General features: G+C 42.4%; 1 protein-coding gene across 1 annotated transcript; it reads right to left on the bottom strand.

The window, feature by feature from the left end:
* Positions 1-833: 833 nt before the first annotated feature.
* On the bottom strand, positions 834-9,701 carry shox (shox homeobox; the record flags this gene model as incomplete). The annotated part of the gene is made up of 6 exons (XM_084544094.1): positions 834-1,805; positions 2,165-2,377; positions 4,233-4,321; positions 4,515-4,572; positions 7,561-7,769; positions 9,455-9,701. 6 exons carry the CDS (start codon positions 9,699-9,701, stop codon positions 1,716-1,718), a joined length of 906 nt encoding a protein of 301 aa, XP_084400220.1. The 3' UTR covers positions 834-1,715.
* Positions 9,702-23,167: the final 13,466 nt, after the last annotated feature.

Raw genomic sequence — 23,167 nt, 5'->3', positions numbered from 1 at the left:
AAAACATACAAAAATAAATGCAAAGCCGTGTAAAAATGTACACTTGTAGTTCAGCTATTTCATCTTTCATAAACTTTCAGACAAAATAATAAATAAAACACCCATATGCTTAATTTAAAATGGAGACACAGATAAACATTTCTAAATGGAGGTCTGTTAAACACAGAAACTGTTGTTTGGAGACTGTTAGAGGTACGCAGGCCTGAAACAGATCTACATGTGTAGCGCAGCTCTGACAGCAGTGTTTAATAAAAATAAAAAAAAAAAAAAAGGTTCATTTGAATTTAACCGCGAATGTTTCGCCTGCAACAGCATTTCAAATACACTCTGGAAATTAATTATAAAATGTCACATAAAAACATGCAAAAAAATGAAGCTAATCATATCGGAAAAATACGACGACTGCCACTCTTTGGGTTGCAGTGCTGATTTGTTGATTTCATAATAAATATGTTCCAAAACCCAAAATGTTATTAGAGTTTTTATTTTTTAAATTTATTTATTTATGCCTAATTTCTGCAGCATCCAAAAGAAAAAAAAATGTGCTCATGTCTTCCTCAACAAGTGACAGCTGTGCCTGATGTCTGCAAAACTGCTCGGATACATAGGAGGTTATGTGGAGGGTATGGCACCTGGTTTTTAGAGCGACTTTCATCGAACTGAACGAACTGCACACCGCCGTAGGAAAAAAAAAAAAACAGTTTGGCAAAGAAATGCAACACCCCAACAGTGCATGAAAAACAACCGAAAGAAAAACAATAAAAAAGTCATTGGGTCTCTTTATCGTTGAGGATTAACTGCTAGCTGTTTTTTTTACTTTTTTTGCTATTTACAGTATTGCACTTAAACTGCACACCATTGCATTTCAGTTTGACTGATGCTTTCTTCATATTTTCAGAAATACAAAAGAAGAAAAGGAAAAAAAACAAAAACAAAGGAAAAAGAATCCCATTTATACCCTTTGTCCAAGATAATGTCCTTTTTGCTGATCACATGACGATATCAAATCCCCCTTTAATTAGTAAAGTAGTATCTGCTTGTAGTGCCATTTGTAAACACCCACATACAAGACCTGAAGTGCAAAGGCTATCTTCACTTCTTAACCCAAGATACGACACGATAAACAGAAAGGAATAAAGACAGAGGGAGCGCACGCTGAGAGGAGGAACGCACGCCTCTCCCGACACATGCCCCAGCAACGCGGAGTCTCCCCTCCGCAGCGAACGAAACGGGGATTGTTGCTTTTTGTTACAGCACAAGTCCATAAGAAGAGGGATATCAGACCGCGATGGAGAGGTTTGACGCTGAAGGTGTTGAATGGCAGTGTTAAAAACAGTTGTCGAGCGTTTATGTCAGGTGTGGATGGAGACCAGTCCCAGAACGGTCCTCCATTAGAGCTCATGCACTTGGCAGCAGCAGGGAACACAGTGGTTGGAGACGGATATGGCCTTTTTTTAAAACGCTTTTTTTTTTTCTTCTTTTTTAATGTATTTTTTTTTTAGAGGTGGGGTAAGGGAGGAGGGGGTTGTAAAGATGAGAGCCGTTCCAATGACTCGGTGAGGTGCTGTCTGGGTCTGTTTCCCCAAAGTTCAACCCTCTGCATTGTCAACATGGCGGCAGCCAGCGTCAGCAAGGCTCTGCTTTTGGCCCTGCTGCTGCCTGCCAGTTTGCTTTGTTCTAACGTCTTCTGGTCTGACGGGCCCCCGGCCTGGCCCTCAGACAGACATCCACATGTGTTTGTACGGTCCTTGGGATGTGATCTGTGCCTGGAGTGGACTGAGCCACTGGCCCCGCAGAAGTCCTGCCTGTTGGGCGAAAAGTAAAAGGTGATTTCATTGGTATTTAATTACCGTTCTCTACAAGTGGTTTGTTTTGGCAGCTGGTTTTGTGACAATTTTCTCGCTCCCTCCTTCTTTTTTTTTTTTTATTTTCTTCCTCCACTGTTCTCCCCCTTTCTCTCTCACACACACTCCCTCTCCCCCCTCTCTGTATGTGTTCCTCTCTTTCATTCTCACTCAGTGTTTTTGTTTATTTTAGTTTTAGCTGTGAGTGTCACGGCCCTTTCACAGGCTCAGTCTTGTGTGAGAGGCGATTATGGGCATCAGGCGAGCGGAGGGGCAGCCCGGTGGGGTCAGAGTCCCAGAGCTTCGGTGTGTTTTCTTGCCTTGAGTCGCAGGTCGGCGATGCTCGAGTTCTTGCTGTTGCTTTTGGCAGCTGCCGCAACCGCCGCCGCTGCGGAGGCCGAGTCGGCGAGAGAAGCGATTGGTAGTCCGAAAGGAGGGGGTGGGAACATCAGGTAAGGAGCATGAGCAGCCAGGTGAGGGTGCAGGTGAGGGTGAGAGTGAGTGACCCCGTCCAACTGGAGCTGTGCTTGGACCTGCAGGACAGCAAAGCGTAAAGTTAGTCAGCAACAGCGCCTCGGGGCATGTGTGTGTGAAGAGAGTTCAGGATTTAGGTTTCACAGTCTGACACTATTAAATTCCCCCTCAGATAGATTTCACCCCCTCAAAGCTGTTGCTTACAGAGTGTTTTCTAAGAAAATAGTTAAGGGCTGCACTTTTTTCATGTCAGCTATTCTAAAAGTTAATGAATCATACATTGCTCTCAGACACCACATCCAATTTAATCGTCCAGAATCAAAGTCTTTCTAGGACCCAGTACAGATTTGTTTAATTCAGACTGAGGACTCGGTTTATACCCTTGGAAATATGCAGTCTTGTTATCCTGATTATGTATTCAATTGCATAAATAAACAATTTTGCACTAAAAAGATATTCACATATTTGGAGTTATAAATATTTATCCAGACATATTCCTGAGTCAAGGGGAAAAAAAAAAAAAGAAACCATAAGCAGCATAGGATATCAGTTTTCACATTCTTGGCAATTATTTTATAAGAAGTAGGTGAAAATTAAGCATCCGCTCACTTCAGAGGGCGAGAGCTGAGCCTGTTGCCTTTTCTCATGTGTTTCAAGCGCCACAGGAAGGAGTGAGAAAACTGAAGTATTTCGAGCTTTCTTCTCCAACCAAAATAGAAGTTTTACTAATTTTTATTTTTTTTGCTTTGCTCGCTTTCATGCCGGCACAAAAAAACACCGAAAAAGACTCAAGCTTAAGTTGCTAAATGAAAGGGAAAATTAATTAGGACCAGAGATTTATGGTTGCTAAGCACAACAATGGCATCCAAAGAAAACCGAACGCAAGCAGCAAACTTTTTTCCCGCGTTCCTCACGCGCTCTGACAAACTGCAGCTACGACTGATTGTTTCTAAATATACGTACAGTCGATGATATGTGATTAAGATGCAGAAACTCTGAAGGAAAACCAAACCATCAAGCCCGAGAGTCGATTAATTATATGACATAATCCTGTTTGGGGCGTAATGACAGGAATTGATGTATCCCTGAGAAAAACAGGAGGGTTCGGCGTGTGTTAGGGCGTGTGTGCATAAAAAAATCACCTTTAAAAGATAGTTTTGATAGTTATTTTCAGTTTGACAGCTTAGAAGGACATGGTCCAGACACAAGCAATGACCTTACCCGACCAGACCGCTAGCCATACGCCCGTCTCATGTGCTGCATTGTAATATCCGAGTCTATGCATGCCCACCGCTTCATACTCATGCAGCGTGCCTCTCTCCCTCTCTCCCTCAGTATGCAGGCCTCAAGCCTCCACCCCTGCCAGTGCAGCTCAACGCCAATATCCATCAGAGCCTACTCCATTCCCCACTTTCATCATCTCTTTTATGTGCTCACGCCTGCCGCACTGTTGGCTTAATTAGGCCGCTGCTTTTCACAAGGGTCAAGCAGACAACACGGCGGCCGGGACGCAGGAGCAGATAGCGGCAGATCAAATGTCTGTCCACCTCTCCTCTCCTTGTACAGTCCAGCCCTCTCCACACAGCCAGGAGGTGAAAGGTGCACCGAGGTCTGAGCTGCTCCCTCCCCCCACCTCCAGTGCACACAGTCTCTCATCACTTGCTCCTAATAGCCTATAGATGCGTGTGAATGTACAAATATAGGAGGCCTACTCTGATGCCGACTCCGCCACTCATGCAAACGCATAGCTTCATAGCTTCATAGCTTAAACCGCTCACTCACTTGACCCCCTTTTTTTTTTTTTTTTTTTTTGCAAAGATTGCACCGCCTTTCGACGTGCACAGCTCTACACACATCTAATTCATACATTCTCCGAGCTTTGTCAGCTCCGGCTAATATAAAAATGCGGCCTACCTGTTGGAAGGGCATCCGGAGGGCACCCATATTGACATAGGGCGCTACCCTGCAGGCGTCAAGGTGACTGCCGCTGCCCAGAATAACACCTGGAGAGAAGGGAAAGATGTCTGTCAGACAGCCAGACAGTTGTTGTTATGTGAGATGAGGAGGTCATAGTTTGTTTTGTTTTTTTCCACATGCAGTCAAAAATAACGGTCAAATTGTGTCAAATTGCAAAACTGAAATAACCCAAATAAATAAATTAAATAATAAGATTACTGAAGTGGTTAGAAGACGTACCTTTGTGCATCTGGTTTTCTTGTTTTCGACATTTCGCTCTTCTGTTCTGAAACCAAACCTGCAAAGAATGGAAGGAGCAAATGATCCATTAGACGTGCTGAAAATAAAAAAAAATAAAAATAAAAAATAGGAACTCATGTTATATTTATTGTGATTTCTAAATTGATGGGAAAATAGTTAGCTGTTCTTATTCAGCTTTGTGTACAAAAATAAACTAGAAATTGTAGTACAAGAAAATAAAGAAATATGGGATATAATGGGGTCAGAAATTTTTATTTAAAAAATTGAAAATAAAATCTACTGTAAATCAAACATAATGAACTTAACGTAAACCATCACAACGAGATATTGTGGGGTATAATAAGAAAAAATCCGTTTTAAATAATCCAATTAAATTGCTTCAAACTCTGTCATACAACAGACCGTGCATTACAAAAAATATAAAAAACACTGTGATGATATTTCGTTAAGATTCACACACACACACACACACACACACACACACACAAAATAATACATCGTTAACCACCCCCCAATTTGCTGAGTGTCTTTGAAGCTGCAGGCTGCAGGCTACGGCCTATTGTTAATCACCATCAACTTAATTTGCCTCGTTGAATAACATTATCTCCCCTCCCCTTCGACCCCGCAATGATTATCATTTACAGATGCGAAATTAGCGACCGGTCGCGGGACCACAAAGGGCGCAGGCTGATGATGACTCCGAGGGGGTGCCACGACGCTGCGTTTTACGCTGCGTTCAACGTCGTGTCGATGGGGACGCAACAACGGGGCGGTCGATAAACTGTCCATTAGTGACTGAGGGGAGCGGAGACAATAGAAAAGGTGGCGTGGAGAAAACTATACTAGAAATGTATTTTTGGAAAAGTTGCAGCATTTAGACGCAATGATTCAGAAATATAAACTAAGATAAGATGCATTAGTATTATTATAATAAACTGTAAATTGTCGTTTTTGTACAGACTGCGTGTTATCAGCTCTGCAGCGGTAAATGACGCTAGAAAAAAAAAGGTGTTTATGAAAATCCCAGGTGATTTTGCATAGTAACCCCTCAGATAAATCAAGGCTAATATTAGACGGGCCCGGGATCAATTCCAATTACGCGCCAGTATGTTAAGCAAAGTGAACTACACTGGTTCAGACAGTTATTTCTTCATTAAGGGCCACTCAATGATGCGCTTCACAAATACCCTAATCTCATTTCCTTTTTGATTTTTTATTAGAGACAGTGAATAATGACATTTAATTTAGCAGCGCGCCAGAAACCCAAAGATATTAGTCCTAACCGAATTACTGCCTGCTCCTCACCAAGCTCTCATAACTTTCAATTAGATTCATTGACAGCTGCTCGGAGCGCAGGTTCGCAGCCCTGCAACAGCCCTGCTGCAATTCACTCTCACTGAATCTGGAGACAAACATGTCCTTTAAAAAAAACGAAAAGGAAAAAGAAGAAGAAAGCAAAAATAGGGTAGTATTTTTGGAGAACAGGTTGTTTCTGCGCGTAAAACGATTATTCGAGAAAACGAGCGTACGCTCATAAATCTGTACCACGCCTTTTACGCCATAACTTATTTTAATGAACACACTTTATTAGCGATAACTGCGGTGTTACCCCGCATCACCATACACTGTCAAGCGAGTCATCTCAAAATGGTAGTCTGTGGGCTTATAAAGCTCCATGATGGGGCTTATTCATCCGATTAGATATAGCTGAACAGCAGCAGAGTTGGCCCAGAATTGAATTATTTCTAATCTGTTTTTATGGGGACACTACATCAAGCCGATGGCAGATATTACAAAGAAAATGAGGAGGGATACGAGTTGACATAAGAGCGCGTCCCCCGGAGCAGCCATTCAGGCTCTTCATTCATTTTAATCATTGCTGGGGATTTTTTTTTTCTTTTCTTTTCTTTTTCCTCCCCTCAAGGCTGCTCGGATCGCTGTAGGCTCTGCAGGCCTACCGCTGCAACTTCAGTAGGCTGTTACAACCCGGGTGATTTACAGCAGTTTACACTTGTTTGACACTGACACGCTCCACTGACTGTGAAACACACTTCCCAAGAAGCAAAATCGTCATTTTTAACCACGTCTTAGTTGCACCAGACAGTCTGTCGTTTAAGTTGCTAAAACAACAGATTAAATATTTTTCACTGGGCTAAATATTCAGTGTAAATATGAATTTTTTCCTCTTTGTAAAACCTTCAATGTGAATATAACAACGCCACAAATAAAATAAAATTACAGGCAGATTGCAGGACGTCATGCTATATATGATTATGTATTTTTTGTTTGTTTTTCACTACAGAGGCTGCACAAATTATCTCCCAAGTGGCAAACTAATGATCTCTAAACCCTTTTATTTTTTATTTTTTAATTTCATTTATTTATGTATTGCATGTTGCAGGACACGTTTCTGTGACCTCTTTATGTCACTGGAGAAGCAAGAGAGGATCTTATTGTTGTGATTTAAACATGGCATGTGGCTCAGACAGTCGTTTGGACTCATTTTTGAGAAAGAAATTAAGATTATAAGATTAAATACAATTTAAAAAATGCAGCACACAATTGTATAATATTTTCTAATACTTTCATTGATTATAAACTGATCATTTCTAAATAAATCCAGCGGGTTTTCCTTCTTGGTGGCTGTTGGTGGTGGTTTTTTTTCCCTCTTTCGCTCTAATTATAATTGTTTGTAGCATAATTCAAGATCATTACAGCTATAAAAAACCGCAGCGATGATTCACCTCAAACATATTTATACCGTATACAGGCTGCGACGTCTTTCAGTAATCCTAATTTGGCTTCCCATGACTAAAAATATTGTCACCAACAGACAATGGCGCTGTAAACCCCGCAGAGACGGCACCGGCCCCTGCAGAAATATTAACTGTGTCTTTTCTCGTCTGTTGCTGGCACAGCACTGTGATTGCGAGTTGGTGTAACACACACACACACACACACACACACATACATACATATATGTGTATAAGCATTTTGGAAAAACGGGTGTGAGTGAAATCCTCACCTGCACTCTGGCCTCGGACAGTCCCAGCCGCTGGCTCAGCTCCTCTCTCATGAAGGCGTCCGGGTAGTGCGTCTCGTCGAAGAGTCGCTCCAGCTCGTTGAGCTGCTCCAAGGTGAAGTTGGTGCGACTCCTCCGCTGCTTCAGTTTGCCCTGTGCGTCCTCGTCCTCGGACTTCACATCCTCCTTTTTCTCCTTGCACTCGTATATCCCTGTTAAACGGCCCCCGGTTGAGGAAAAAAAAAAAAGAGGAGAGGATGCGTTTAAATTCGCGTAAATAAACACACAGAGTCGCTCTCCTTTTACTCTCATTCATACAAACTCACACACATCACACATGCACATAGCTGGTCCCACATATAGCCTACACAGGGCCCTGACAGGGGCCTTAGGCCTGGCAATTTGACAGCAACGCGCACACACACATACACACACACACACAGTGCACAGCCTATTTCTTCAAGAGAGAGGCCTGTGGCTGCATTTCCAGCCTCCATAAGTCAGCGAGTAATGTCAGTGCCGTTATGAAAGTAAATCAGTCAATACATGGCGTGTAAGTCTAATAAGGCTACAAGCGATTTAAAGAGCAGAGAGTTAAGCTTCGGCTAAACGGAAAAGATTTTAGCTCTAATTACTCGCCTCCGTGGAGCAGACCGAGGTTATTTCAGGCTATAAATAAAAATGGTCATTAAAATCTTAAAATGTCTATAATTCACGGTATCCCCCTGCAAAGCTGTCAGTATAGCCCATAGGCGGTTCTATTTTTATTATGCTTATACTCTACTATTGGGTGTTATCACTGTGTTATTATTAGTAACAGAGTTGACAACTGCTGCAGTAACTGCTCTGTTCAGTGGCATTTCACCGTTTGTAGTTTTCTGACGTGAAACTGTCCCCCCTCTCCAAAAAAACAAAAATTCGATTTTATATAAATGCTGATCTAATTAATTCCCCGCAGACGACCCCATTCCTCATCTCTGGATTTAATAAAGCAGAATGGCACATCATAATGCTGAGCCCTTCTGTCACAGGATGGATATAGAAACACTTTAAATGTTTACAATCGTTCCCTCTGCACACTGTGTGGCTGGCAGACTGAGAAGAGGCCTGTCCTGCCGCTTGGCACTACTTTATAAACAATTCATAAATTACAGGATTTAAAAAGTCTTTTTATGTTTTTTTTTTTTTTTTTTTCTTTTAGCCTGTTCTGCAGCAGATGTTTCAACTATAAATGTGACGTCTGAAAATAGTGCCACTTTCCTGCCTGCGCGTAAGGAGCGTAGCAATCCTACAGGCTATAGATTTTTTAAAGGGGACACTACATCACAATAACGTGACAATTAAACTTTTAAATGATGTTTCTAGTGGTGTAAAAGTCCACTTAGAGCACACACTATATTATGAAATATAAACAGATAAAGGGAATGCTCTTAGGATTAATATAGTTATCAAATACGCCAGTGTTTTTAATTTCCATTAAAATAAGGCTAAAGTGAGGATTAAACAGGAAAAATATAACACAATTACATCATTATACTATATTTTATACATGGTATTTTTTGTGGGGGTTGGCCAAAGGCTGAATGTCTGAAAACATTCATTAAATAGTTAAAAAATGACGGTCAGACGAAGGGCCCGCCTCCTGCTATGTAAAATAATCTTTGTAATAACAGAATCATGTGTTGACTTTGTGGAACAGCAATAACTAAATATAACTAAAAGCGTCTAAACCGCTGTGTGTAAAAAATCACCTCGTTTTACGCACGGATTCGCGGCGATTAGTAAAAAACGCGTCGCTCCGGTTTCAAGACAGCTGAAGTTGAGACATTTTTCTCGACACAATACGGAGCATTTCTGCAAATGAAAAATTAAAAAACAAAACAAAAAAAAACCTTACCCTCGGTCGCCCTCGAAACATTAAAGTCCTTCAGTTTGTCCTTTTCCAGCTCGACGTGGTCCTTGAACAGATGCACCGGGCAGTGGTTGCTCTCCGTTATGTCCTGCAGGTTTGTCTCCGGGCTGCCCAGCTCCCTCGCCCTTGTCAAGCCGCTCTCCAAAACTTCCCTGTACGTGATACTCTCTTTGGTGCTCTCCTTGCTCTTCTGATCGAAAGATTTCGACACGAATGCCGTAAGTTCTTCCATGGTCGGCTCTGTCGCTCAGTAGTGGTCCTGGTCAGGGAAATCCACCGCGAATCGTCAGTAATATACCTTACCGTCTCTGCACACCAGCACTGCTCACGGATACGCTGTTTTTTGGAGGCTGGCAGCAGCAGCGATAGATAGAAGGGGTGGAGAGGAGGTGAGATCACTCCTGCTGTTGTGACTGTGTATTTGAGAGCTCACTATTTATACACGGCCACCTCAGCCCAGCCCCCCACCCTCTCTTCCCTCCGATCTCTGTGTCTTGAGCAATTACAGGCCGGCTCGACTTTGCAGAATTCAACTTTCAGCAGCTTTTTTTTTTTTTTTTTTTTTCTTTCTCTTCCACAAATCAATGATGGAGCTGATGGAGGCGGTTAATTTAATTACGGGATCATTAAAATGCCTACGGTGGCTCACTCCAGCGAGGAGGCTGTATATGGCTGTTATGTCTAATTAATTCGGTGAAAATTTAATTAACGCGATTAGGAGATACAAATGCTGGGTTTTGGGGGAATTTATCCTTGCTTTTTTTTTTTTTTTTTTTTTTGCTGTTGTTGTTTGTTGAGTTGACAAATGCATCAGAAAGCTTATATATATATATATATATATATATATATATATATGCAAGACTGTATCCATAAGCCACCTATCGCCTCTAGTGTATCAGCTGATTGGACTTCTCTAAAACAGGGTTAAAGCACAACACTGAGGGCAAAACGTGGAGAGAATCAGCAATGTCAAATCTGTATTTGAAAGTTTTTCATGAATTAAAAATATATGGACTTAATTCCAAATAAATATGTTATAATTAACCTAACATATGCGTAAAATCCAATCAAGTCACAATGGAGACCTCTAGTTAATATCAGAAAAAAATAATAATCAGATTCCAATCTTATTTTTTTACTCACAGTGCAGGGAAATTAAAATTCCTAGTTTCAAAGAGATTTTCACTTGCCCACTTGCAGACTAGCAGCTTTAACATTAATCTAAACCACAACGGAAAGCAGCCAACACTCAACAGCAACAGATACATAATTAAGGGACAATGTTGTAATTAATATTTGGCTGTTATGAACTCGGGTCCCTTTTGAGTATTCACTTGTAATCCTCTGCGGTTTCCGGTTACAAATGTGGGGCAGAAATCAATAGATATCAGCAGTGAAAAAATGTTCCCTCTATTTACAGGATTTTCATGGGAATAAGTGAGCCCATAATGGCTTAACGTTATCTAAGTCGTTCATCAGTCCAGCACGCAAACACAAAAGGCCGGGAGAGGAGTGTGATCCCCTGGGTCCGCCGCCCTGAGCGGCCCGCCACTGTGAAAGTCTCATATCTCAGCTCTCTAATGACTCGGTTTGATGTCTCTCCATTTATCAGCCAGCCCGCTTCACATCACTGCGGCTGACGCACAAGTCGAGGTCTCTCCCCTGTGCCATGAACTGCGCCTTTTGTTGTTAATAGACCTAAATCCTCTTTAAGACGCAAATCTGCGATCTCAGTCGTGTGCCTATATCAGCCCCACAATAAAGTGGCGTTTACAAAAGGCGCACGCGTTTGTGACCACCACCAACTGGGGGGTGGGGGGTGGGGGGGATCAGATTAAAGAAAATAATAAAATAAATCAACTTTAACGCACGACTTCTGCGCGCCCCATTTAACTTTGAAAGACAGACGCTATTTTAATTTGGTCAGTGGTCATTATTTTAATGCGCAATTTAAAATATATTGCTGTTGGTCATGAGAGTAAATGCACGTACTGCAACTAAAAAAAAAAAAAGGCAGTGTGTTATTTCACACAATAGTGGAAATAAATGATCAGAACACATGCACGTAAATTTATTGCTTTTAAGAATGTATTTTTGAAGGCTGCAACAAACACCAGCGCGTTATTCTCTGCAACAAAACCCAGAATAATAAAGACAAACCAGGAGGCCTATAGGCAGCGCCTGTTTAATATGAATGACGAACACAGAGCCCAATTAAAATAAGATAATGTGCAGCACCGTGCATCCGTATATATATATTTTTTTCTTTTAAGGTTTCCTGCGTTTAATTTGAGTTCATTTTATTGTCCACACCACACTACAGCTAAGTCTGATTCCTCAGCTCCACCTTCTCCAAATATTTATTGCATAGAAATTACTGCCTGTAATCTCGCAGACGCGAGGCTGTGTGTTGTCCAATCAGCAGCAGCCTGGAGGAATATCAGAGGAGATCCAGGAGGGATGCTCTTTACGCACCAGCGCTGGTGTCGCTACAGTTTAGTGGCCAAAAACTCTTAAAGGGGCCTCAATCATGCTTTCACTTCGACGTTCATTCCCCGCGATTCCGACACCCCGCCTTTCCTGCTCCATGAGAGAGAGAGGCAGAGAGAGAGGGAAAAAAAATGCGTGTTATATTTTTAATTATTCAGTAACTTATTTGTAACCGGTACTGTTGTGGTTATTTTAGCCGGTGTGTCCCAGCACAGGACACATAGGGTGTTACACAGTGCGTCAACGAAACCGTCCCATAAAGATATTTAGCACTACAGATATTAGGTTAAAAAAAAAGTACATATTATTATTATTATTTGAATATAATGCGGCTATTTATTCATTAAATATTTATTATTAAAATAAAATTATAAAACTGTGTGTATACTTCGATGAAGACAAAAATTAATTTAATTTTTTTCCCTTTTTTTTAATCCAGCCAATTTTGATGATCACTTTTTCATCTTACAAAATTATATATAAATATATAGGTCACTTTTACAGGGATTTTTTTTTTTTTTAATTTTCTAAAATGAAACAAAACCACAAAAAAAAAAAAGCTAACCTAGAAAGTACTGATAATAATGCAACTTTCCACTTGATTATAAATAATACACATGTTAAAATTTCCACAAATCCAGCAGGTGACACACCTTCACACGTTCCTCTAAGAGCTACAGATAAACACTCCTTACTCAGCTGCAGGAGGTGACAGGTGCTGTCCACTGTCCATAAACCTATAGTCATGCACCCGATTGCCCATTTCTTGCTAATCAGGGAGCTGAGGAATTCCTCCTGTACCTGCTTGTGAAGGCTTTGGAACATTATCAAGACATCAGCAGACTCAAGACATCAGCAGACTTAAATGAGTCTGTGCTGGCTGCTGGAGAGCAGAGACAGAGAAAGAGAGCGAGAGAGAGAGAGAGAGAGAAAGAGAGAGAGAGGGGAGGAGGAGAAGAGAGAGGGGGGAGGGAGAGATTGCAAAGAGACAGTGTAGAGAAGTAGGGGGAGATAGATAGAGAGGGGGGGGGGGGGGGGGGGGGGGGGCGGACTGCAGCAATGCAAAGCTCCGAGCCAAATAGGACTTGTGTTGACCCCTGTTGATCGTGCATCAGATTTACACATCTGGGTAGCATTTTAAATATTAGAACTGGAGCTCTGTGTAGCACGTGTGAACGTCTTGAGTTTGTCTTGTTCGTCGGTGTCTACATTGGAGGGACGCTGCCTGGACACCCGCTCAAACAAATGCCACTTTGATTCGAACCTGTCCCCGCTGCTACACTAATCCCTCATGTGTGACAGGAGAGATGAGGCTAAACGCAGGTCTCACCTCCTGGAAGTAGAAGAAAAAAAATCTGCAACAAACTATTAAGATGACTTAAGTATTAGGTGGTTTACTAATCACGAGTAAAAACCAGAAAGATAATAAAAGAAGTGTCTCTACATGGACACGTCCTCTTCTCTTTGCACCAGGCCTGCTTCAGTTACATCATAATATATGACAGATGGGATTGTCCAAATGTTGTACTCGGCCTCAGGAGGATACACTTTTGAAAAATTTTAACTTAAAAAGCAGCTACTGCACCTTTAGCTTCTAATATAATTTCCATGAACCTTTTTTTTTTATATATATATATTTCTTTTTTATTTTGAGCTTATCTCCAAATATCATCATCTCGTTCTACCGGGACAGTGGAATAGCAAAGGGGGTGAAGGAAAAAAAAAAAAAAATGCAATAAAGTGGTTTACTCGAATTTGATTCAGCAATGCAGGGATGCTGTACAGATGTGGTGCTGTGCAGAAACAGAAAATTGGATTCTTCCCCCGGTACGGAGAGAGAAAGGGGGGAAAAAAAATAAAAATTCCAACCTATTCTGCGAGCGAGGAAGATTTGTTAATGGCGGTGATTGTGTGTGTGTGTGTGTGTGTGTGTGTTTATTAGAGTCCTCTGGCTTCTCTGCGGGTGCTCGGATCTGGTGGTTGCTTGCTACATTGTCTGGTGCCTTCATTTAGGTCCTTTTTGCAGTGCTGCGGCGGTCCACAGAGACTACAGGCTGTTTCTGTGTTCAAAAGCCTTGTCTGCCATCTAAATTAGGCTTTTGGGGCGTAAAAAAATTAAATAAATAAAACAAAAATTCAACATGAAAATACCACAATGTGCTGAACATTAGCTCACACTCAGATGGGATGTTCAGGGAATATGTTGGTTCTCCTTTTTGGATTGTTATCATTCCCTGTGTATTCTCTAACTGCTGTCTACCCACAGGGCACTTGGGCCTCTAGTTTGGAGGAAAAAAAAAAAAAAGAGGCATGAAATTGACGTTATACCCTTAAATGCAAGGCAGATTTGTAAGGAAGACACAGTAATCCCAACACATATTACTCCAGCTCTTAAATCCAATCATTAATTACTAGCATCTTCAAAAAAAAAATAGAAAAACGAGAGCATTTTTTCCTCCAGTCCCTATACGGATACAGTTGTTCGTATGGTCAAAGACTCTGGGGAAACGCAACAATTTATACAAATCAATAGCGTTCAAATAATTCATGACTGATCACATGGTGTTTTAGCTCCTTATTTGCAGTAGAAAACCGTGTTTTGTTTGGCTCCCAGAGGGCAACATGAAAGAACCGGGGAGAGGCGGGGGAGAACTGGGAATGGAACTGGAGAGAGTGCATGAGGATAATAGGAGGACATTGATCATTTGGTGCACAAGAAGACAACTGAACCTGTGAGTCAAGGCTAACAAGACGTATCATTTATACATTATTTAGACGCGTCTGGGCTTTCTCTGTGTACGTCGCGTTACATCAGGTTTGCATCATGCTCGTCGGAGGGGACACGGTGACCCGAGACAATGAGAAGAAAAACGCCACTTGTGCAACTAATCTTTAGTGTCCGTGCACCGGGAACGAAAAAAGGAACAAAAAAAAGGAGAAGGAGAAATATAACGCAAAACAACTGCCAACATCGCAGTCAGTTTGATCCTGATTTCAGTTACAGCTTTCAGTGCTGTCCATTTGAAATTACTGTCGTGCGCTGTGGGAGCAAATAAATCCCAATTTGGGCAGTGTTAGTCACTCACAGCATGTAATAAAAATTAATTTTGTAAATGTGGAGATGGATCAAGTTCCCTCTTGGCAGGGAAAGCATCCCACAGACATGTTAACAACGTCTTCAGAGACCAATGAGGCCCATTTACAATAAGTGTCTGTTTTAAGTCACTTGCTTTGTGTGTGTGTGTGTGTGTGTGTGTGTGTGTGTGTGTGTGGGTGTGTGTGTGTGTGCGTGTCTCACCACAGCAGGCTATAAGGGGTCCCTCTGGTGTCAGCCGGAGAGCAGCCATTTGAGGCAGTCTGGCTTTAATGGAGTGATGCTACACTTTCTCAATCACACAATTAAAGCCGGGTCTGGAGGGAGAGAGAGAGAGAAAGAGAAAGAGAGAGAGAGACTTTCCTACTCGTAGTGCAGGGAGCAAAAAGAGAAGGAGAAAAAGGCATAGCAGTGATTTATGTTGTGGTGCTGAAGAAAGAAGAGTCCCTGATAGATGACTTCATTAGAATTAATTAGCAGAACTGAAGACCTGACACAGACAGAGGGGGAGACACTGGAGTGGATTTGAGGGGGAGATTGAGAGGTTTAAAAACAGAAAGGTGAGGAAAACCGAGGTCTTGCCCAGAGAGCAAGGGCAGGGGGGAGAAAGGGCGAATGGAGAACAGATGTCAGAGATTAGGACGAGAGCAGTGACACATGAAGAAGAAGAAGGAGATTGTTTTGTGTGTTTAGAGGTGATCAAGGTGGACGGCCTTCTGCAGACTATAAAGAGAGAGCCGGTCCAGATTCATTTGTTTGTACTCCTTTCACTTTATGCCTGTGAAAAAACCCAAATCCCCACTTAAACACCCAGAATCTAACGCTATAACTAGCAGCACAACGTCAAGTGGCCCGTTTAGGAGAGGGGCACAAGCGTGTTCAGCGTTAGACTGATCCGGCATGCGCCGCAGGCTGTGTCTGTTGGCTGAAGGCAGGCTTTGATGGGCCAAATCACTGCCTCTCTTCTATCAGACACGTCTATCATCTCGTCCCTTTGAATCCCTCATCTCCCCTCCAAAGAGACAGAGGCCAGAGCTCCGGTGACTACAGTCAAACTTGAATCCGCTTTTTGTAGGTCTCAAACACTGTCTGACGTCTCCAGGTGACACTTAGACACTGAGTGCCGCTCAGACTGGCATGCAGTATTTTTGACTTATCACCGTGTGCCTCGGCTTTGACATTTTGGGCACCTGCCGGACACACAGACGAGCAGTAGTTAGGGAGCGGGAATTTTTAGCGCTGGAAGAAGGCGAGCAGTCTAAAGTAAATGAAGAGCAGTCAGACGCAGGTGGACAAGGAGGACGGAGACAGACGGGGGTAAAAAATTGCAATTTCTTCTCAGCAGACGCAGTCAAAATGTCATGTGTGTTACTACAAGGAATACAGGCAGCCATCGGTTGAAAGAGTGCAATTATAACTTTGTAAACGAATGATAACGATGACCCCCGATTGATCCGTAATAAGAAAATCTGAGGCATCAGTAGCAACAGGCTGTAATAAACCTGGTGTGAAGATGCATTTTTTTATATTTTAAGTCTAATATGTTGTTCTATATGTTAGTGAAGCAGGCAGTGGCGTATATATCCTCTCTAGAAAGTCATTATAAGCTGCCAGTTGAAAGCTCAGTGATCTGCTGTAGGCAGGGAGCACCTGTCACTCCTCATCCACCCAACACTCCTCTGCTTTAACTCAGGACTGACGGAAGGAAGAGGACCCTCAAAAGACCGCGGCTGAGAGCAATAATTAATCTAATTCCCTCCCAATTCATTTGACACACCTCTATAGGTGCAGGCAGCACAGATGCGTTACTGAGAAGTGTCATATTAAATGTAAAGTCTAACAAATTTGCGGCGCAATTTCTGATCTTTTTATTTTTTTTTTCTCCGTCTAATTACATCACCCCCTCGCATCCCTCCTTCCTATCCCCTCATCCATCCATCTCATCTCAGATGGATCCAGGCACCAAAACACGCGGTCACATGACATGACTGAGAAATCAGAAGGTATTAGTGCGTGTTAACAGCCCCCTAAGCTGAAAGATGATTCCCCTCTCCATATTAAAGAGATAACACGGGAGAGGAGCAAAAAAAGCAAATGGCCACAAGCCTCCAGCTATGCTCCCCTCCAAAGTTGTTTTCCTGGAAAATTGGGCAATTGACTAATGGCGTAAACGCTGTTAATTACCAGCACCAGTACGCCAAACAGTCGTCTCTGCCTGTAACTAATAAGAAATCAATTAGCTAATGAATTGGTCATTAAGAGAAAAGCTAATCTTGGCCGAGGTATTTTTTAATGATTATTTTTTGCCTATGATCCTGGCTAATTGCCGTTGTCATACGGCGCTCTCAGCTTTCAGCATGCCTAATGAAGCTTCATTAGATCATAACTGGCACTCTTGGAAGATTCACGAGCAAACCTGCTTCCCAATTATTTTTAATTGCCAGACATTCTGCACAAACAAGTGCTGCTGCACCTTGCGGAACAGGAGAGCTCAGGCTGGCTGTGCTGCGCTTCCTTCATGACTTCATTTGAAGCGATTAGAGCGCGGGGCAGGGTCGTCGCCGAGCTGCTGTTGTCTGTGGTGGATTTAAAGAGCCCATCAGCTCAAACTGCTGGGCTCATCATTGCGCTTCCTTCCTCACTTTGATTTGGACTGTGGAGGAAAAAAAAAAAGAGAAGCTGCTGCTGCTGCTTCCAACGCGGCTGGACTGGCTCTGTGTCGCCCGTGTGCACACTGACGGACACGTTGTGTGTGATAACAACACACAAGCAGACAAAGAGAGAGCCGCACATTCATCTGGCACATCTGCACAAATACAAAAACACAAACTGAGACTAACACAGATATATAAACACACACACACACACACTGCCTGCACCATCGTACCTGTACATGTGTCAGCTGACAGAAACAAAGGAGAGAGAGCATCCCTCCCGGGCATGAATAATTAAGAAAAGACAAAAGAGCCTTGTTTTTTTTCCTCCTGTATCTCCTTCTTTTGTGTGTCTAGTAAACCCCAGTGTAGTGTACTCTGAGTTCTCCGCTAATAAGATGGAGGATCATTCTCTCCGTGGTGCTCACACAACACATGTTTCCAATCTGACCCTGTACAAGTATCTCTCTCTAACGTGAAGAGGCTCGGAGTGAAAACAGAACGGCTGAAACTCTTGTCAATCCTCCTGATGCGTTCCGACAGTTTATGCCGAAATTTGCCTTTCCCGCCAACGTCAGGTCTTCTCCTCTACCACTGCTCTGGATGACAAACACAAACAACGCCACTTCAATGGCGCAGGACTCAGACGTTGAGTTTGTTTTGTTGGAACTAGCAAAGAGACAGAAGTCCAAAATGAATTGCTGGTTCCCAGAACGTTATTTGTGAAGCTCAGACCTGGCCTAGTTACGCATGGAGCCACACAGTGTTTATTACCACATATGCTTACGAAGATTTTGTGATTTTGTAGACTCGGCATTAATACAGCTGTCAAACAAAGGCACATTCATCCAGTCACGTTGACGGTTGTGTGCTGCCAATTTACTCATTGCGCTGATGCCAAAGATGTCGCTCCAGGTGCCCGCTCTTTACGCGCACGCGTCTGTCTGGGCCGGGCCTACTTCACTGGGACGCTGGAGTTTGATGGTGGATGGATGGCTCCTCCAGATGTCTATCAATATTTAGCAGTAAACATGCCAGGCAAGGCGGGGAGACGTGACAGCTGAGAGCGCGAGGTGGTGAAGAAGCTGCGAGCGGCTGGTTTTTCGGTTTAACTGGTTAAACTGGGAAGTAAAGAGCCTCTGAAGCCGACAGCCCCACCACCAGATGTGACGCCTTACTCCTTTTTTTTTTTTTTTTTTTTTTACAGATCATTGAAAATAAGTAATTAACATGTGCAACAGTTGTGTTTACTTTTAAGTTTAAAGGGGAACTACTGTTTTTTAACAACCTGGATCTAATTTCTGCCATAAAATACGGTCATTTACTCACCCATATAACTTTTGTGTAATTCGCATTCCTTCGGGATATTATTAGATCAGCGTATATCCATATAGTTGGAGTGACTGGGGCACCGAAACGCAGCCTCGAAATAACACATTATCTGCTGCGAGGCTTGTTCATTTCACCAGCATTTTGTTATGATACACTAGTGCTATTCCCCGTTGAGTCCGGAGTTACCTGTTATTATGTCGTCTCTGAGCACCGCGCGCACCCGCAATGGTTGGCTTGTTTACCTGTAATTTGCTACTGCTCAACGGGGAATAGCACTAGCGTACGATAACAAAATATTGGTGAAATGATCGAGTTTCGCAGCAGATAATGCGTTATTTAGAGGCTGCGTTTCGGTGCCCCATTCACTCCCACTACATGGATATACGCTGATCTAAATATCTCCCATAGGAATATGAATTACACAAAAGTTATATGGGTGAGTAAACGACCGTATTTTATGCCAGAAATAAGGTCCAGATTGAAAAAAAAACAGTAGTTCCCCTTTAAGGTTCTTTTATAAAGTCACTAGACAGCACTATACTGGAAATACACACATGGTTCATGGTTTTATCTGGATTTTAGCTTTAAAATCTGCTTCGCCAGAAGTACCTGCTGTCGGTTAAGTGACTAAACATCATCCTTTCCCTCCCTCTCGCTCCCTTACACACACTCAAATCACATTACTACACATCTAATTGAGGTTTATGATGCAGTGGAGAGCATATGCTCATTGAGCCAATTGAATCATTAGAAAAAGCACACAGTAGGCCGAGGACCTGCCAGAACCGCAGCTGAGGAAAATATGTGAGGGGCCTGGATTTCCTGTCCAAGACCGTTACCGAGATGAAACAGGCAAAACACAGACGCGCCCGAAAACGCACGTTTCTCATGCGGTATGACATTCTTCCGTTATGCAAATCCGACGTTAGGTTGTGTGGCAGTTGTAGCCAGCTCCCTTTCTTGATTTCTCAACTCACCTCACCCCACATCCCCCACCACCACTACCACCACCACCACCACCGCTTCCTGGGAGCCGGCTGAGCCTTGACATCCACACACGTCCACACAGTCTCTCTGACATCGGGCCCTGTGGTGAGATGCTCCTTGACCGGCCTTGATCCACGGAGGAGAGAGTAAGTGGAGGGGAAGTAAGATAGACAGGAGCAAAGACAGCCCGTCAGAGTTAAAGGCAAACAGACATTAGGCTTTCCAGAGCTGCAGTTGCTCTCTCCGACTCTCCTCCGCTCCACACTTTATAAAATTTACATGACGCATCAGAAAGGCCACAAGAGCCTCTTTGATTGTGGAACTATGTCTGAAAAATACATCAGTCGCCATCTTTTCTGGATGGGAAGCTGGGAGACAGAATCAAAATACACTTGGCACATGCACACACACCCTTTCTCGTTCGCAAACAACACGGCGCACGCACACAAAAGCCGAAGACAGAGGAAGAGTCGTGCACACAGAGATGCATTTACTCGCATGCAGCTTCACCCCGCGCGTCTGTGAAACAGTGGGAAGTAGCTCCTCAGTGTCATCTCTAATCGCTGTGATCTAAATGTATAAGAATTGATGGTGCCTTCCACCAAATGCTGTTAAGGGGGACCTGGTTTGTTTATTTAATGAAGCCGGTGTCACAGCGGATCTGCGTCCTTGCCTTTGGAAACTGTGGCAGGTGTTGGTGGCAGATTTCCCTCAAACAGGGCCACTGAATTAACAAATCAAATTAACATAACACTGGCGTCAGATCTGGGGGCCTGTTTCTCTGGCACGGCTGTCCCTGTAGTTTGCCTGTGTGGACGCTCCCCTCTTGTGTCCAGATGTCCCCACAGTGCCAGCATCCTCGGCCCAGAAACCACGGAACAAGGCCCAGACTGGAAATAAAACACCGGGCAAGGACAAAGCTTTTTCCTTGCCACTCCAGCTTTAGTTTTCCTGTTTACTGTAATTTCATCACAGCAAAGCGTCCCATTAATAAACTCCTTGCTTGTTGAGGTCAGCAGGTTTTAGATGAATTATTTCAGTGACAAGGTTCCCAGTAGCAGTATCATAAGACACTAGGGATACTGGCGACGGGAGCTGGACTAAGTGGGGTCAAATAAAAAAAAGTGGAATTTAATACAGTGGAACAGACGCTTTGGACTGAATCGCAATGGATCAAATTTGGGTAGAAGTGAATGGAAAAGTCAAAATTACACTGAAATATTAGGAGTGAGAAAAGAAAAGAAGAACATGGTGCCCAGCGATTCAGCTGTATTGTGTCCTACTTTAATGTTGTTAGTGCCAACAGTGTTTTTCATTCACCCTTTTACACACATACAGACGGCGGTATAGCTGCCATGCGAGTTAGTCGCATGCTTTTTGGAGCAATTTTGGCTTCAGCATTAGACTTCAGTGTGGGCAGACTTCAGCATTTTGCAGCCGCAATTACAATTTTTCCCAAATCTTAATAATCTTGTTATGGTCAACATGCACAGGTACCAATAGATGGTAAAATAATTAAAAACTAGGAGACTGCGCTTAATAATTTTAAAGAAATCATCAACACTGCTTCAAATAATAAAATCAATTAATTTCCATTCTTCTTTCTGTCTTAAAGGTTTTTCCTGCGTGCTCTTTGCTTTTTCTTTGGAATATTTCTCCTTGTTTGAATCTCTTACTATTTATTTTAATTAATTTAATTACTTTTTTTTTTATAAAACGTCCTTAAAACTGTTAAATTCCTTCAGTCAAAATGTTTGTAATATATTAGATATAAGGTGAACAGAGCTGGGGGATTTAAAAAGTCTGCCATGGTGAATTCATAGTAAATTAGATTAGGTAGCAGAAAAATATGAATTTACAAGTAATATTGATAATTTGATTAAGTATATAATCAAAACGGGATTGACTAGAAGACAATGGTGGGCTTATTTTGGAAACTGCTGTGTCCAAAACAAGCCGGCTGGTCATTCATTCATTCATTATTCTGTATGTAATAGAAACTAAACAGTTTACTCTGTAAATGACAGTAACAAGCAGCAAGTTTAGATTTCCAACACTCGCTCCTTAGCACCATTTCAACTCATTTCTTATATTTAATGGACACATTTACTCACTCAAAATTCAGACGCTCCAATAAATTGGCGGACAGTAAATGCTGTGTAATAAATCAGGAGTGAGTCTCACCTGAACTAAACTATGATGTGACTTTTGGAGGAGTTTTGAAACTAACAATGCAAAAATGTGAAAAATAAATGAATAAATACTTCATTCCGAGTGAAAGTCTGTCAATTTAATTTGCGTATAAAGGATCATTAATCCATTTTTTTGGCCACCTGGGGGCAGAACTTTACAACAAGGCCTTTGTGAGACATTTTTAGGCTTTATAAAGCTGAACATGTTAAATAAGTCTACTGTGCCACCTTTTGCTCTTCACTTCTGGAAAAGAAATGGAAAGTTGGATGATCATTCTCAGTAGGTCCACCGCAATGAGCCATCTCTGTTACGTTACACATGGTCATCTGAGCCACTGTTCGCATGAAAAGTCAATCAAAGTGTTCACAATAAAGAATAGCCACTTCTTGAATACTTCATTATTGATATATTAACTGATCGAGGTGGTGCTTCATTAGTTTTGTGTAGTTTTGGGCAAATCTTATTTATTTTTTGTTTGTGAAATCTTAATTGACATCCCCAGACTGGGCTAAACTCAACACGGCTGTTAGCCTGAATGAATCTGGATTCTGCCGTTTGCTTTTCCATAAACTTACATTACGTCTGCAGAGGCATCCAAACTGACTGTAAACTGGCTGTCACAGTCATTTATGGCCTCCCTATCCATCGACTTGATGTTGCGGATGCGCTGGCAGCACAAACAGACACAGCCCAGAGACTGTCTCCTAGTGTTAAGAACAGTTAGCGGCATTTAGCCGTATTAAACAGAATTTTAATGGATTGGGAATGAAGACTACCGAGCACCGTTTAAACCTCAAAGCGCGCAGATATAAATTCCATTACCTCCATTTACCTCGCCTTTTATTCAGTTCGCTGACAGCGGTAAACAAAAAGCAAAGCGTTTAAAACGAACGACTCGTCTTCCTCGCGCGAGCTACGCAAAACATCGTTTCTCACGGCAAAAACTGA

This window comes from Chelon labrosus (genome assembly GCF_963514085.1).
Source record: "Chelon labrosus genome assembly, chromosome: 5".
Classification (NCBI taxonomy): domain Eukaryota; kingdom Metazoa; phylum Chordata; class Actinopteri; order Mugiliformes; family Mugilidae; genus Chelon; species Chelon labrosus.
This window is presented reverse-complemented; position numbering and strand designations above follow the sequence as displayed.